General features: G+C 35.0%; 1 protein-coding gene across 1 annotated transcript in view; it reads left to right on the forward strand.

Moving 5' to 3' along the window:
- LOC150103035 (glycine receptor subunit alpha-3-like) overlaps positions 1–19,113 on the forward strand; it is a 61,261-nt gene that overhangs the window by 33,701 nt on the left and 8,447 nt on the right. The window contains exons 4-6 of the mRNA XM_090398057.1: positions 9,487–9,713; positions 11,382–11,464; positions 17,912–18,067. Coding sequence (XP_090254183.1) covers positions 9,487–9,713; positions 11,382–11,464; positions 17,912–18,067 — 466 coding nt within the window. The remainder of the gene's footprint in view (positions 1–9,486; positions 9,714–11,381; positions 11,465–17,911; positions 18,068–19,113) is intronic.

Here is a 19,113-nt window from a genome sequence, read left to right on the forward strand (position 1 = left end):
CAGATTCAAACGGCAAAAAGAAACTATTACAGCAACAAATTAACAACAGCACAGAATGACATAAAGGAAACCTGGCACCTGATTAATGAAATGCTGGACAATATACACAGAACCACCGCCACAGAAACAATAAAACACAGCTTTGCCTGCGACCCCAAATCCCTTAAACAGTTGGCAAACAACTTTAATCAGCACTTCGTGAACTCTGTCCAAAAGCTACAAGAAACAACCTTTCCTCACACATACGAACATTCTCCACTAGGTCCACGAGCAACCCAGTCGATGTGGTTCCCCACAGTAACAAAAGAAGAACTATCACTGGCAATTCAACAAATTAATCCTAACAAAGGACCGGGGATAGACGGAATCAGACCAAAAGACATCAAGAAACACTCAACCGACCTACTTCCAGTTATACAAAAACTGTTAAATAAAATCTTCGAAACGGGACACATACCTGAAACACTGAAGACTGCATTAATCACACCCATACACAAACAGGGAAAAAGAAACATAATAAGTAATTACAGACCTATCGCCACGCTGCCTGTAATCAACCAAATCATGGAGCGCATTGTACATCAGAAACTCTCCACATACGTTGAAAAATTTCAAATCATACCCAAAACACAATATGGCTTTCAAAAAAATAAAGGAACAGCAACACTCCTGGAAGACTTCACAGATCTAATAAACGCTGCATTGGATAAAAACAGAATAGCATTAGTGGTATTCATTGACTTAACAAAAGCATTTGACACACTAACACACAAAACCTTGTTAACGAAACTAACCCATATCGGAATTGGAGGTCGTCTACTCCAGTGGTTTAAAGCATACACGAAAAACAGAAAGCACATCACACGTATAGGATCAGCACACAGCAAAGAGGTACACGTAACCTGTGGAGTACCGCAAGGAGCTGTCCTATCTCCCATTCTATTTAACATATACACACACGACATAAGCCAACTCCCCCTAAAAAGTAAAATCTTCCAGTACACAGACGACACGGCCATAGTATCCATTCACAACAATGCAAATATGCAACATGACATCAATCAAATCACTAACTGGTTAACCGAAAACGGCATATATATAAACCCTGGAAAAACAAAGCTAATGATATTCAAAAACCCCCAAACCCTGCCCATCGAAACTAAATATCTCACAATCAAACATTCATCCTCCTATACACAAAGTGCAGAACCTAAAAATACAACCATCACACAGGTGAAAACAACACGCTACCTTGGACTTCACTTCGATGCAGATCAAAGTTGGAATAGTCATACAAACTACCTACATACCAAGCTTAGGATAATAGCAAGCAAACTATACAGATTAAAAGACATTGCCCCAACCCACATAAAAATACTAATCTATAAAGCATTATGTGCAAACATTTTAAGATATGCAATCACATCATACGCATTCTGCGCAGACTACAGACTTAACAGGCTACAATGGTTGCAAGATAAAATGATAAAATTGATATTCTGGGAACAACCCACTCTCATGCAGGAAGCATGGACAAAACACAAAATATTTAAGGTGAAACACTTACGCCACTACACAGTCATGTTAAAACACTACTACAGCCCAACATATAGAGTAACCAGAACAACATATCAAATAACAAGACCACAGTCAACAAACTACATAACATATAAGTACAACAATCACTACGGCAAAGCCACCCGAAACTTCTACGTACCTGACATGATAAGCAAACTGCCGTTCGACAACAGAAACCTAGGAACATACAGAGAGCTGAAACAGGCACTATATAAATATTATAGCGAGAATGAAAATTAGAGCAATTCCTGTTTCTCTCTCCCCCACCACACATACACACACACACAAACCAAGACAACCCCCCTCTCAAAAAACTATCACTACAAGAACACAAAGAAACAAACACACCATGTCAAAATCCAACCCTATTTTCACAAAAAAAAAAAAAAAAAAGTTAAACTGTAATAGCAGTCAAAGTCTTTCAAACACGTACCAACAAACAGTAAAATCAACACCTGGCTTGTGACCACTATAGGAACACAACCATGAAACCACCACCCTCTGTCATCTATTATCTTCCTCAGATAAGCTCTGCTAAGCTTCGAGGAAGAAAATTACTAACTTGCAAGTATCTGTTATACACACTTGTAATGCGTTATAAATATTATATACATATAATTACTACAGCAACTATGTATGCAATTCATCTGAGACATAAAAAAAAAAAAAAAAAAAAAAATTCTGTATAATCCTTATTGTAAATACTGTAAATATTATTATTGTATGTAACTTATACAGAGACATAATAAAATGTAAAAAAAAAAAAAAAAATATTATTATTGAATTGTGTGTGTATGCTGCATTACTGCATTGTATCGTGAATTGTGTGCACATTGGTGCCAATCCATATTTAGCTAGTTTAAAAAAATGTATATTCATATTTATAAAATGTACTCTGCATTTTGTATATCGAATTTTCGTACTGTACAGAAAAGATAATATGTTTTTCATTGTGTGTGTGCAGATACTCTGTGTGATAGTAAACCTTATCATTTTCACTGTAAAAACAAATAAGTCGTTTATAAAAAAAAAATAAAAAAATTTAAAAAAAAATAAAAAAATTATTATTATTATTATTATTATTATTATTATATTCTAAATTCAAAAATTCTGTATAAACCTTATTGTAAATATTGTAAATATTATTATTGTATGTAATTTATACTGAGACATAATAAAATGTTTAAAAAAAAAAAAAATTATTAATTTTGGATCAAAGACGGCAAAATATTATTGAGAAAGTCACAGACTTCAAAGTCTATACAAATAAAAAGCTCGGAAGATATAGATAGGTTGCCAGAGTGAAACAAAAGACTCCAACCTAGTTCAAAAAGAAGATCTCAACACAACAAAAATGAATGTGAACCATCAGATAGATGTAATTACACCACAATACGTCAGTAAATGTACTTTCGAATCGCTTGATGCATGAAAACAACACACAGTACAAGCGAGAGGTCTCTCAATCTTGCATATTAACATCAGAAGCATCCGAAAACATCGGCTATTGTTACAGGCTTATCTGAGGAATTACACTGATATTATTGATATATTGATTCTTACAGAAGTATCCATAACTAATGACGAAGCGACTGCTTTCCAAATTCCAGGCTTCCAACAACATAGATCATGCCGCCAAACAAAAAGAGGGGGTGGAATATAAATATTTATCAAACAAAAATTAGTAGCAAAAGAAACGGCCTATCCGTTTGAGCATGCTGAAACCCTTTGCCTCGAAATCACTAATACCACCAATAGACAGCATCCCATAATACTAAATGCTATTTACAGGCCACCAAACCTAAACATGATAAAATTCTTGCACGAACTCAATTGCTGGCTTTCAAGCCAAGAAATATGCTCAACCGAATACCTAATGATAATTGGCGACATAAACATAAATATTGCAAACGAAAACCAGAACAACACTGTACAATACCTAGACACGCTATCCATGTATAATCTAATACCAACAATAACATCATGTACTAGAGAAGAAATATTCGGAAATACTATCACTGCCTCCTGTCTAGGTCATATAAACATCCGAGCACCACCAAACAGTTACACTGCATCAGTCATAAAGTGAAAAGTAGCAGACCATTACTTCACCGCTCTAAACCTGCACACCAAGACAATATCCATGCAATATCCCACAGAAGAAAAGCGACAGAAAACAATAATAGACGAAGAAATAGTCAACCACGAAATAAGAAAAACAGACCGGGAACACCTGGCATCAGATATCTTATACAACAACATTAAACTCACACTGGAGGAAATATATAAGAAAGCTACAAAGAAAGTCAGAATTCGTTCAAAAACAACACAAAATCCTTGGATAACACAAAACTTAATCCTAGAAATACACAGAAAGGACGCTTTATGGAAAGAATTAAAGCGATATCCAAATAACACAGCTTTAAAAACTGAATATAAGATAACAAGGAATCGCCTTACAACACAAATCAGCAATGCAAAAAGAAGCTACTATAGAGACAAACTAACCTCTGCACAAAACAACATGAAACAAACCTGGCATCTAATCAATGAGATGCTAGATTTTGTTCCCAACACCACCGCCTCCGAAACCATAAAACACAGCTTCATGAAAGACGCAAAACCTATCCAATCAACTAGCAAATGACTTTAACCAATACTTTGCAGACTCCATCCAAGAACTGTACAGAAATATTCTCCCCAATCACAAAACGAGACCCTCCACTTGGACCACAATCAAAACAGACATTATGGTTCCCGACCATAAAAGAAGCAGAACCTCTCTCTGCAATACATCAAAACAAACCAAACAAAGGCCCAGGAATTGATGGTATCAGACCTAAAGATATAAAGCAACATGCAACTAGTTTAAGTCCTATCCTACTAAAATTAATAAATAAAATATTTAAAACAGGACAGATACCAAGTATGCTAAAGACCGCCATATACAAACATATACAAACATGGAAAAAGAAATGTAATCAGCAATTACAGACCCATAACAACATTACCAATTATCAATCAAATTATGGAGCGGCGTACACCGAGATCTTTCATATTATCCCCAAAACACAATATGGTTTTCAGAAAAATAAGGGAACAACATCTCTCTTGGAAGACTTTACAGACGTAATTAATACCGCCTTAGACAAAAACAAAATTGCCATGGTAGTCTTTATTGATCTAACTAAAGCATTCGATACACTTACACATCAAACCTTGTTAGAAAAGCTGAGACATGTTGGATTAGATGGACCTCTTCACAGGTGGATTACAAACTACCTTCAAAATAGAAAGCATATCACACGTATCGGGTCGAACCGAAGCAGAGAGCTACCAATAACCTGTGGAGTACCACAGGGAGCTGTACTCTCCCCAACTCTATTCAACATTTACACTCACGATATTAATCGGCTACCACTCAAAGGTAAGATATTCCAATACGCAGACGATACAGCAATAATATCCATCCATAATAATGCAAGCATAGCCCAAACAAATATGTACATGACATATATCTGATCATAGACTAGCTCACGAAAATCTCCATACACCTAAACTCAGAAAAGACAAAATTAATGATATTCAGAAATCCACTGACTCGACCAGTTGATAACAAACATATGACCATCCAACATCCACTTTCCAACATAAAAAACACACAGAACAACAAAACCACTACATTCACTCAGGTTGAAATAATACGATACCTGGAATTTACTTCGATGAAGATATGAACTGGAATAGTCACATAAACCATCTACACAACAAACTCCGAACATGTGGCACACTCTACAGGATTAAAGACACAGTTCCCATACGCCTAAAAACACTAATATACAAAGCACTATGCCAAAATATACTAAGATACGCTATAACAACGTATGCTTTCTGTGCACCCTACAAATTAAATAGATTAATGTCGCTACAGTACAAAATGATAAAACTGATCTTTTGGGAACAAAAAGAAAATAAAGAGAAAATTTATAAATGTATAAATAATTATTTATTTATACATTGTAATGTCAGAACACAAAATACTTAGCAAAACATTTATGTCATCACTATGCAGCTTTGCTAAAACATTATTTTGTCAACTACAGGACAGTCAGAAATATATACCGTATAACAAGACCTCAGACTACTAATTATATCACATATAAATACAATAATCACTACGGAAAGGCCACGCGAAACTTCTACATCCCAGACATGATAAACAAATTACCTTTTGAATACAGAAACCTTATAAACTATAATAGCCTGAAAACAGCTCTAAGGACATACTACGAAAAAACACGTACACAAAATACCATACAAACTTAATGAAACACAATATATTCGTTCAGGCTTCCAGTTCAGCGACGCATCAGTACATTCCAAGTTATTTTGTTTGCGTGCGTGCGTAATGTAATGTAATGTAATGTAAACCAAAGTATGTAATGTATGTATTATATCTAAACAAATTTATGTAATGTAAGTATCATATGTAAACGAATGTAAGTAATGTATCATATGTAAACAAATGTAAATAATGTATCATATGTAATCAAATGTATGTAATGTATGTAATAACTGTAACAAAAGTATGCAATATAGAGTGATTATATCCATTGATATTGTGTATATAGAGTGTAAAATTGCAAAAAAAATCTGTAATAATCATCATTATGAATATTATAATAATATATGTTGTAAACAGTTATTGTTATTATTATTAAAAAAAAAACTTTATGTACGAGAAAGTATTTGTTATGCATAATTGTCTTCATATAATCTATGTAACTAATCTGAGAAATAATAAAAATGTTAAAAAATATTTATTACTATGATATTTAGTTATTACTATGATATTTCAGTATGCAGATGACACCGCACTACTAGCAATCCACGCAGACATCAACAAGGCTCTCCAAAGCACAACAAGACCTAAATGAAATCACAAATTACTTCAACCAAAACGCAATTGTAATCAACGACACCAAAACACAGATGTTAATAATACACAAACCGAGAATCATGGGCCACGCACCACTATCGATACATTGTCACACATACCGCTGCATTAACAACAAAAAAACCTGTCAATGTCCCGAAATCAAACCTGTAACACATACAAAATACCTTGGTCTTTACACAGGCTGACACCTTAAATGGACAAAACATATAGAATACCTACATACCAAACTCCGCATCATCGCAGCGAAATTCTTCCAAGTAAAAGACATTATTCCATCTAACATAAAAAAAAAAAACCTCCTATATCACGGTATCTGCGAATCCCTACTCAGATACGGTATAACAGTCTATGCAAACACATCAAACAGCCACCTAACAAAATTACCTAGAAATATTACATAGGAAAATCGTGTCAACAGTGATTTGGACACCCTTACATGCAATGGCCAATATCCAACCAGCACATGGCAATACACAGAATCCTGAGCATTAGAAATCTGAAACACTACATAATACTACTAAGGAAACACAACAACTCTCTACATCCCTACACCCTTCAACAACTCATATGGTTCTTTGGCGAGATCACATCAGATACCCACGCTACTCAACAACCTACCAAGTAATTTAAAACACATAGACAACTACAGAACATTAAAACACGAACTCTGGAAAATATAACAACAAAGTTAATATACTATTAACACTAATATGCACATCACAAATCACCAGCATCCAATGCCTACATCCCATCCATAAACAGTAACAACAACATAAATAGTGAAGGCTAATCCCACTCTCTTCATAAAAGCTAACCCAAGCTTCGAAGTAGGTGGGATTAATCCGCTTCATTCAACCACATGTAATCCTCATAATCAAAGACTGTAAATTACGTAACAAAACAGTCAGTACGGTGTATAACAATTATGAAAATACAGATATAAAAAACGTATATGAATTTGTGTCCAAAGAAAAAAATATAGAAAAGAAATAATGTGTCTTAAACTGCTTACAGTATAATGTACAGAGCATCAAGTGTAATATGCATCAATTGTAAATATGTAAATACTCTGTACGATGAAAATAGAAAAATTGTTATTTTATACATAATATGTAAACATGCAAAAAATGTCTGTAATAATCATATGTATGGAATTTATCTGAGACATTATCATATTATTATTATTATTATTATTATTATCCATTATTCAAAAATTCCACGTAATCTTCATTGTTAATATTAGAAGAACACGTGTTGTAAATAGATGCAAAAAAGTATTATTATCAAAATTTTAATTGAAATGCAATGTAGAAAATGAATCACATATGCAGCACTTAGTGTTGAATTTTGTAAAAATTATAAGTTGGAATGTCACTAAAGATGATTATTGTAATTGTGTAAATATTTCACAAATAAATTAAAAAAATTATTATTATTATTAAACCTCCAATTGAGTTAAAAGACTCATTCCGGGATGTGCCACTGTTACACACACAGTTTATTATACTGTGCCTTCACCACGCTCTCAGATAATGCATTCCAATCATTCACCACTCTCCACGGTAAAAACCTGCTTCTCATCCTCTTGCTCACACTCTCCTTTACAGCTTCCAGGGATGACCTCTTGTTCTCTCCCTGTCTTCACTCACAATATGCAAAACCTCCCCCCACACTTGTGATAACCCCTTAACAGCTTATATGTCTCGATCATATCCCCCCCTCTCTTCCTCTTATCCACCAATTTCTGCAAATGCAAATTGCATTCCCTGAATCTGTCTTCATACTCAACATTTCAGAGACCATTAACTCACTAGATGCTTTTAATTTAGTACAAACACCTCTGAACCTTTTCCAATTCATCTTCATCTTTTTGAAAACCAGGTAACCAAATCTGTGCATAGTAATCCATGTGTGGCCTGATCAAATCATTATACGAGGGAACCATAACATCCATACTTCTACAAGTCAAACGGTTGTGGTGTAATGTTTAGATGATAACAGATAAATACCTATTATCATGGAAATATTAACAATCAGAATATCTCGTTAAATCAGCTGTGTGGAAAGATTGCATCGCATATTACTTCCAAAGACTTTTTTTGTTTGAGTATCATTTTTAATTTGAATCCCACCTTCTTAAACTAAACGGCTGTATACGTATAGCTCATATAGTACTGCGGTATTCCGTACTTTTATGAAATAATTATTTTGAATTACATGATGGAATTTCAAATGACTTCACAACCTCCATTTTGACTAAATGCATTAACTCACTGGGTGCTTTTAATTTAGTACAATTCAATACATGACATTAAAAAAAATCTTCCTTTCTTTGTTTATTTACTAGAGGCGTTCGATCAATGATTTGAATCAAAATTTAATGTCCATAGAATGAATATTTATCTACCTTTCAATAAATTCACGTTTTCTCAATCTAGAATCCCGTAGTTACATTAGCGGCACGAAAAACAGAAATTACTTAATTCCGCAGTTTCAAACCATAGAAAACGTAATTCAGCAATTCGGATAACGAATGATATGAAGAGATGGATGGATGCTCAATCAAATATAGTTACCTAACAAAAAATCAACAGCACATCGTTGATTCAGGTCTTGCTATTTAGCATATTAAGAGAAATTAGGGGATGTCGTATAAATGCTAATCGATACATTTTAATTTAAAATGTTGTAAACCTGCTGCGAAACTAGTTGAAATTATAATATTTTTATATAAAAAAGATACTCACCAAGCTTCATTTTCGCTCCAGTTTTATACTTATTCACTAAACCATTATGATAATGAGTATGAATTTTTTCTTCCAAAAAATATCTGTGGAGTTGTTTAGAGAGACTTTATGCTTGTAAAATGTCCATTATATATCGTATGCTTAATTAATAACTATATCTGTTCATGGCCAAGCAATATCCTTTTTTTTATTATTTTGTAGGATTTTAGTCTTCAGATGTATGTGGGAGAATACTGGCAGGACGTTCGGATCAATCTCACCATGTTTAAAGGAAGTAAATCTACTCTATTTCCTCACGACTTAAGAAGTTACCTTTGGAAACCTGATCTTATATTCGACAATGCGAAATCAGGAGAACTGTTCAAGTTATCGATTCCAAATACAGGAATCAGAGTATTGCCAGGAGGACATTTTCACAGATCTTCAAGGTGAATTTCTCTTTCTTTAGATCCTTCGAAAGAGTTTATAGATACTTAATATGGCTAGTGTGTGTGTGTGTGTGTGTGTGTGTGTGTGTGTGTGTGTGTGTGTGTGTGTGTGTGTGTGTGTGTGTGTGTGTGTGTGTGTGTGTGTGTGTGTGTGTGTGTGTGTGTGTGAGAGAGAGAGATTATATTTGTGTTATATATTGCAAGTTAAACTGCATATCATAGTTAAGTCTAACTTGCAATATATGTTAAACTTATATCTTTTAATGTAACATAATTCTAAACTCTTTATACTACTAATAGATAGTGTATAATATTTGTATGAGGAAGACCTTCGACGTAGAATTAATCAGTCAGAGTCAAAGTAAAAATAACACATATAAATTATCTCTGTGTTAATTTATACAGAATTTATACTTAAATCATGCAGTGTCTCATTTTCGATTTCAATACTAAAAGAGAAATTAAAGTTCGCAGAAGAATGCTATGAAAATAACTTCCATCGAATATAACTTTCGGTTATATTCTAACCGAAAGGATATATTCTTATACCGCCAATGCCATTTAACAAATCAGAGTTACTGGAAATATGAATCTGCTGCAAAACTAGGAGACTGTATATCGTATTTTTATGTAAAAATATACACTAAGCTTTATTTTTTGTAGAATTTTATACTATATTCACGAAATGATAAATCATAATAATTAGTAGCAATTATGCTCCCAGGAAAAACGTTGCTTTGACTCCTGCATCTGCAAGTTGAGCAAAATGGTTACTCCTTAAGAAAAGGCACAAACCCCTTCCTCACTATAAATAATAAAAAAAAGACTAATTCATTGGCTTTTGAGGTCATTCACGAAGCCACAGTATCTGTGAATGTTTCGTTGGACCTGGAAGAAGATTGTTAGAATGTATGGATATGTCCGTGTTACTAGAAGCGCACATATGGAATCCATGGTAACTGGTCTTGAAATAAAAACATATACTTGTTAAAACGGTTTACCACGCCTAAAACAGTTTTAGTGCTGAAAGCATTTGTAAGTGGTCAGGTCTTTCTGAAAAGTTTTGTATTAATTCAATGCTAAATAACCCGTAATATTTTAAAAATAAGTAAAATTCAAATACTGCGTCTTTCTCTCATATTAGCATATTTTATTTTCTAATACGCGATTTTTTAAATAAATTGCATTTCACATCCGCTATATATGTCGCTTGGTTATTCTTAAAAAAATAAAATAAAATAAAAAACTGTCATGATCAGGACTGTCTTTTCGCTTGGGAGAAGTCCTTGCTTGCGCAAATATAAAAGAACCTCGAAATGGAAACTATTCGCTATAATTTATTTATTCTTATTTTAGTGTAGTAGGACCTTACCCCCTTTCCAGAATCCCGAAAAACGAAAAATTGAACTCGCTGTCTTCCTCTTATGAGCGACTAACTCAAATCCTGAGCGGGAAAAAAAAAGAAGAAAAAAAGCAGAATAGAACGAATATAATCTGTCACGGCGATCTCCGGAAAAACACCACTCTACGTCACTCACAATAGAAATTAAAAAAAATAGAATGTGTTTTCATTTTGTCGATTGGAATCGCACGACCTTGAGCTTCATACACAAGAAGCTCGAGGTACTGCAAATGGCTATCTGAACAACAACTGTTTATTGATTTCAGGTACAATTTGAAGATCATTTGCCAAATGGAGCTGCACGACTATCCCATGGACACCCAGCACTGTTTCTTGAAAACCGCTTTATGTGAGAATCTATTACTTTCGTTATTATTATTATAAACTTTAGTTAAAACTTCATCTGCATCTTAATAATTCTGTGAAGTTCCTTCGCTTATAACAAACATGGACTTTTATGTAATAGAATAATGTGCAGAACCAACACAAAGGTTTCCTATACTCTACCATGTGGACTTAGCCATAAACACTGTACCGCCAGCACAAGCAAACGTGCATCATCCATCATCTGGTCATTCACAGCTGGCATTGTCAATGTCAGTCGTAGCATTGACAATGTAAAATGTAAAATGCTAGTGGTAGCATTTTAACTTAAGATATATTTAGATCTCCAGTTAGTTTTTTTCTTTCTTTTTAACACTAAAAACCCGTACATCATTTGACAAAAGAACAATTTGTCAAATGATGAATTCTATCCGGTATGCAATTCTATCTAATACAGAACAATTCTATCTGGTATGCAAATAAATCCAAATAAAGATAGATACATTATTATTTGCAGATGATTAAATTGCATTAATTACATCAAAAGATGATCTAGAGAGATCAGTAAAATCATTAAATGAAATTTCAAAACATAATATGAGAATAACAAAAGTAAAGACAAAAATAATAGCTTTCAAAGGAGAAAACCCAACAAGAAATAAACTAAAGCTAAATAATAAAATTTTAGAACAAGTAAATACTTTCAAGTACTTGGAATGTGATTTATCATACGAAGAAGAAAAAGACATAGACACTAAAATATCAAATTTTAATAATATATATATTTGGCATAATAAATAATATATTTAAGTCCTCCCTGATATAAAAACACACCAGAATTAGACTATACAATGTACTGTCTAAACAATCTTAATTATGCACACCGTATATACAAGTTTATTATGTATACTGGAAATGCACCGTAAAAAAATGAAGAAATTTTTAAATCCCTGAATATAAAACCAATTAACTACTATATAAGTAAATGCCAACAAAAATGGATAGAAGATCTAAATAGAATGGACAATAGCGGACTGCCAAAAATCCTATACCAATATAAAATAAATGGAAAAAGAAAAATCGAAAGAAAGCGATGGCATGAGACTGCAACTGGTCTAAAATCCATGATAGAAAGAGGAATAAAAAGATTTACAACATTGTATTAATTTAGCAGGAAGATAAGGAAATTCAACACAAACACAAATTTGAACTGCTTTTGTGGGGGGGGGGAAGTTAAGTTAAACAATAAGTTAAAGAAATAAATGCACAATTGGAGACTATTTGAATATAAAACATTGCAAAAGACTCAGAAATGCAATGTAGTGTATTTTTAGTGATATCAGTGCTTGTAATAAACTTCAGGTCCATGAAAATATCCGAGAAAATGGGATGAAAATTAAAATGCTTCGGGTGGGAGATGAATTTCAACGCCCGCCATTAAGCCCCCACCTTGCTTATTGAAGTGGCTTGAAAAAGTTCCATGTTTGATCCATAGAGCAGGGTTTCCAGAATATGTATAAATAAATTAAAACATACAAAAAAAAATCCTTATCACTAATGCACCATAAATTTACACACACACACACACACACACACACACACACACAAACAAAAAAAAAAACTTGCGTGAGTGGAGTCCCATATAAAAAAAATAAAATAAATAAAAGCGAATGTTTGTAATGAGAATTAACAAAAAATCTAGGTAGAACACTGACAGAAAAGAAAAAAAAAAGGGGGTTGTTATTGATAAACTTTTACGCGGGAGTATGCTCAGTTGTCAAAATATTGTAGCCATCTCTCCACGCAAAATGCAATTCGCATGTAATGCGCGATCAATGATACGAGTATATGAAACGTATTGGTTTACCATAGGGTTTTGAAAGTGACTTCATGACGGTGGGAGTTCAAGTGTCCTGTTAACGACATCTCGAAAGTCTCCCAGTTAGGACTTCTACATGCAACAATGTCTGAGGTATACGCCAATGGTTCTGAAGATAAAGCAAGAATATTACTCCTGCTCCTTTGGGACATTAATCGTCCCCAGTTAAAAGTAATCTTTCTCCTATCTTCTCGCACTCATCTTCTAGCCTTTTCAACAGAAGTAACATATTTTAATATCACCTTAAATGCCACTGTAAGTAAATACATTTCTTAATATAACTTAATTTTCTTCTTCTAATTTCATAAAAGCAGGATTGAAGCAAAGAACAGGCAAGGGAGCATTTCAATTAAAAATAAAAAATGTGCAAAAGTTAAAAAAATGATTACGCAAATTTCTTAGAATAAAATATTAAACTGAATAGAAGGCCATCTATTTTTTTGTCCCCGGCGTAGAATGCTATATCGATACTTCGTTTGCTGTGTAGAAAAGGGAACAGCAATATATGCTGTTTTGCCCTTGTCAAAATAATCGGTTCGCTTGCTAATTTCTTTAATTTTGAGGTGCCTGTTTCTCTATGTCTAACATTCTTCCCTCTGTCCAACTGTTCTATATCTAAAGAATATCCGTAAGCAATAGCAGATGATCTAAATTCTTCACTGTCGATTTTAGAAAAGCAAATGGATTGAGAATCATGCATTCCAACTCTGCGTGAGCCATTTAAAAAGGATATACTATAATATATTCTAAATTATTAATAGAGTATTAAGACGCACTCTGTTAATTTTCTACATCTCTTAAAATACGGAGGCGTAATTAAAATATACAGATGATCCAAAATCATTTTGGACGAAGCGGTTAATCTTCTTTCCCTTCAATGCGTGACCGTGATATACTTCGAAGTTTACATTTCAAAAGAAGCTATTGTCCAACACTTCAAGAAAACCATTCATAGACTATTCATCTGATATCAATGCTTTCTACTTTCACTCTTTTCATATCCCGGAAATAATTGTTCTAATCTAATAAATGGGTTTTTCCCTTGAACTTAAATGGGAACTCTCACACGTTCCGTGCAGCAAGTTAATGCTATTCTACGGAAATTGAAGCACTTACAAACCTCACTCATTTGCAAGTTGTGAATTAGTTATCAAGAGCCTCCGTAGCTCAGTCACTATAGACGAAGCCCTTTGGTCGGAAAGACCTAGGTTCGATTCCCGTCAGTGACATGAGGACAACTTATCTTGTCTCTTTCGACTAAAGGTGAGTTAGTCGGTCTCATACGGAGGTCGGGGATTTGCCCACCCAGAAACTCGGGTGTTTCGTCCCCGAGAACAGACAAACCGGCCCCGTGAACACACACGGATCTACAGTCATGAATTCCTCACTCCTGTGACGAACCGGCTGCATTATTCGTCTTAAACCCTTCATTAGAGGACTCAACCCGTCCTAGGACGGATGAGAAGGATAGGAATTAGTTATGACACGAACTGTGAACTGAGGCCTAAGTAATGCTGTGTGCGCGCGCGCGCACAGCATTACTTAAGCTGTGTGAGAATTATCAAGAATTATCAATGTTGGAGGCTGTAGCAGTCACTTACAGGAATGAAAAGTTTATTTTCGTTACTAAAAGTTGCTGTGTATCTTAAGCAACATCTATATACAGGGCGATTCAGAACTCTTGGGCCAAACTTTAAGGGATGATAGAACACACCTAAACAAGCACTTTTCGTCATACAATGCATGGTCCGAACTCAAGTGGTGAAGCGCTAAGGGTAAGCAACTACTGTGTCAGGAATGAAGAAACACAAGAATGACAGAGGAGATGGAGATTTGAAACAATTGCAGAAATTACAGAACATAAATTAAAGAATTTTATTGAACAAATTACAGAAAGTGTTCAAAAGAGCGACCGCCAACATTAATGCAGGCTCCACACCTTCGACGTAGTAACTGACGTACATTTGCGAAAACACCAGGCATTTCTCGTACAGCGGCAGCGGCAATAGAAATCCTGGCAATAAAGTTCTCATTAGAATCAATGGGGCTATCGTAGATCAGGCTTTTCATATGGCCACATAGGAAAAAGTCTAGACATGAGAGATTGAGCGATCGTGGCGGCCAAGCGATGAGACCACCCAGACCAATCCATCGTCCTGGAAATGTTGTATCCAAGTCATTCCGCACATCCTGAAATGGGATGGCGCTCCGTCGTATGTTGGAACCACATACGTGCTTGAATGTTTGCAGTAATTCTGGCAAGACCTCTTGTAAAAATACGAGGTATGCTCTTCCATTCAGTCGTGCTGGCAGAAGGTATGGGCCAATCAAATGGTCATATAGGATTCCAGCCCAAACATTTATGGAGAAACGACACTGGTACGAATGTGGACGTGTGGCGTGCGGATTTCAGCTCGCCCACACATGATAATTGTGGGTATTAAAAATGCACTCACGTGTAAAGGTGCATTCGTCAGTGAATAAGACATGTGCATCAAAGTCCGGCTGCACTGCAGTCTGCTGTAGGAAGCACTGTGCAAAATCCACACGAGGCCGGTAATCTGCAGGTGTCAAGGCGTGCACCCACTGTGCATGGTAGGGATGTAATCGTTCGTCTCGTAGAACTCGCCACACCGTCGATTGGAGCACACGTACGCCATGGGAAATTGCTCGCGTGCTACATTCGGGACGATCTGCAACCCTACGTAGAATTTCCTCAGTAACACTTGGCGTCCTCACACTCCTTGCACGCCCTGTATCCTGCATGCCGCTGACAAAGGAGCCCATTTAGCACAGATACCGGTGCAATCGCTGAAAGGTTTTACGATATATCAGGCACGCGTCTGGTCGGAAAGCGCTCTCGTTACAGTCTTTGGGCTTCCATCGCATTCCCGTCCGCAGCTCCTGGAAAGCGTCCTCTAGCGCTTCACCGCTTGAGTTCGGACCATGCATTATATGATGAAAAGTGCTTGTTTAGGTGTGTTCTATCACCCCCTTAAAGTTTAAAAGCCCAAGAGTTCTGAATCACCCTGTATACAGGGTGGCCCATAAATCATCATCATCGAACATTGCGTAGAATGGGTCTTTGTGCAGCAACTCCATCATTTTTTTTAATCACGAGATTTTTTATTAGTTTTAGAAAACCACGTAAATGCATTCTATTTTTGACTTCACAAAGACGGGCCCTTTCTACGGAATGTTTTGTGACTTATGGGGCAACCTGTGTGTGTGTATATATATACATACTGTATAGTCAACTCAAAAAATAGCTTGTATCCCAATTTCTGAATTTTTTTTTTTTTTTTTTTATGGCGCAGAGACATCAAGAGTCATACTGCGCTAGGACACAGTAGTACATATGGTAATTGGTTAATAGGACAATCACAAACATCAATACCCTTGGTGGGATTCGAGCCTCATCTTGTCTTGAGAGTGGATACACTAACCACTCGGCCTACCTGATAGTAGCTTTATAGTTCAAATTATTGAGGAACTGGGTTGAGACGCATTCTTAGAAGTTTGCGGAAAGAAAAAGAGACCAAAAACAAAGATAAAAAAAAAAAAAAACAGTTTCAGGAAAAAACGTTAGTTGTCGAGACAGACTGGTTCAGGCTAGAAAAAAAATTCTCAACCAAAGATGGGATTTCGACCTAAATTATTAAGGCAAAGAATCATAGGACCATTTAGTGTTCTATCGCTTTATATGCACATAAGTGAATATATTATTATCTTCAGATCAACGTCTCTCTTTTATCTAGCCAGAACCAGATCTAGAGCAGTAGTGATGAAGTAAACAATTTTATCTAGAGCAGTAGTGATGAAGTAAACAATTTTGCAACATTGTTTACTTCATCACTACTGCTCTATCATTTTATAAGAACATCTTTTTTTTAACTCTGATTCATTCAGAGAAGGTGCCATGTTAATATATTAATTTGGGACCTTCTCTGAATGAATCTTAATATATTTACTAAGAATATATTACATACATAATCATACTACAGTGTGGTACGTCTATATATAAGATGGTCCACTTTCAATATTTTTATTATAGATATTGAACGAATAAACCGGGATATTACTGCGTTATATGTAATTAAAAACTGGGACCTCGGGCGAGTGAATCACCCTGTATACTCGGGATAGCCACATTTTTAGAAACACAGCCAATGTTGCGCTTCCTAAACTTCCAAATCTACCACAATCCGCATGATTATTTATTCTAACCTTCTGAAAGAAAATACCTACAAAATGAATGGAAGAAAACCCCACAACAACAACAACAGTGGGAAGGACGTGAAATGCACTGACGTTCGGTCTCCACAGATGTTCATCCAGGGTAATGTCAGGCGAACGATCTGAACAACGTCCTGGGTGAAATAATCATCACAGACTAAAATAATAAGATAGCTAATAACAAATAACAGTCCTCATGAGAGAGAGATCCCTGTTATCCCTGTATGTGTTCTGATGATGATGTATGCGCATGTTGTCAATATTTCTTTTTGAATAACAACATTAAAGAAAAAAATAAATAAAAATCGCCATGGAAATCTAGTTTATCACGGCAATTTTTAATTTCTTTTATTTCAGTTTCAAATCCAGATCACAAGGTATTGCTGCACTGGACTGGTGAAACAGGAAGTCCTGTAATGAGACAACCAATTTCATTTACGTCTCGTATTATGCCTTTAAAATACTATATTCTGGAACCAAAGCCACACAAAAATGTCGAAAGCTGGTCGTCAGGTAAGTGTTCTTTTATTAGCAATAATAAAAACGATGCATTTTCATAAATTTAGTTCATGAATTTCCCTGGTCTTCAAACGAGTTGTTTAAGAGATCCATGCTCTCATTGCAATAACTTCGACGTGATATGAAGGACAATCAAGATGAAATTTTCACAAATAGAATCAGGTTCAGGGATCATTACATTGCCAGCACAAGTGATTGAGTGGCAGAAAGAATGGTGAAGGGAACAGTCGAAGATGCTCCCACCCGACACATCGACAAATGTACAAAACGTTTGTGCGCACAGCAAACTGGCTATCATATATTTTTCTCCTTCTCTAAATGCAATTCTTTCAGATCAGTGTTTCTCAAAGTGTAGTACGTGTATCCTGGGGACGCGCGGTACTTTAAAAAAAAATGTTACTTTTTTTTTCCTTTTATATTTTTGTCGCTGCATTGTCGCAGCTAAGTGTAGATCTATTCTATAACTAATTTTTCAATAACTAAAAAATCTAAAGAAAGTTTTAAAGAAAATATGTCTCTTGGCATGTATCGACTGGCCTTCCGTAGGACCGCGTTTGGTTGACGGCACGATCGTGTTCCATCCGTGTGATTCGAACTGTTTGCATTGAAATTCAAATAGTTCGTACGCATTCGAAACTACTAAATTTCATTCGTCTCATTAAACTTTCTTTATTAATTAAAATTTAAATTTCGTAATTTTTGTTTCTACTGTGTGTACTCTATATTGGATTCGTATAACTAAAAATGTATTTAATAGTTAAAATAAATGCTTCACATGTTTGTAATTTATTATAACGCACATGTTAAAAATTAAATACCTTTATAATTCATCCTGTTAGAATGAAATATTATTACAACTTTTCCCGAATTGCATTTGCTTGAGAGAGGGTACACTGGTGTTATTAAACTTTTAAAGGGGTACAAGGATACTGAAAGTTTGGAAAACACTGTTTTAGAGAATACATGATGTTCAGTACCAAACTCACCTCTGCACGCACATATTTTGTCTGCTTCTGGTCCCTTGTGTCCTTTACAGACTG

The sequence above is a fragment of the Typopeltis vanoorti genome, chromosome 9 (assembly GCF_054136105.1).
Source record: "Typopeltis vanoorti isolate ZY-2024b chromosome 9, IOZ_Tvanoo_1.0, whole genome shotgun sequence".
NCBI lineage: Eukaryota > Metazoa > Arthropoda > Arachnida > Uropygi > Thelyphonidae > Typopeltis > Typopeltis vanoorti.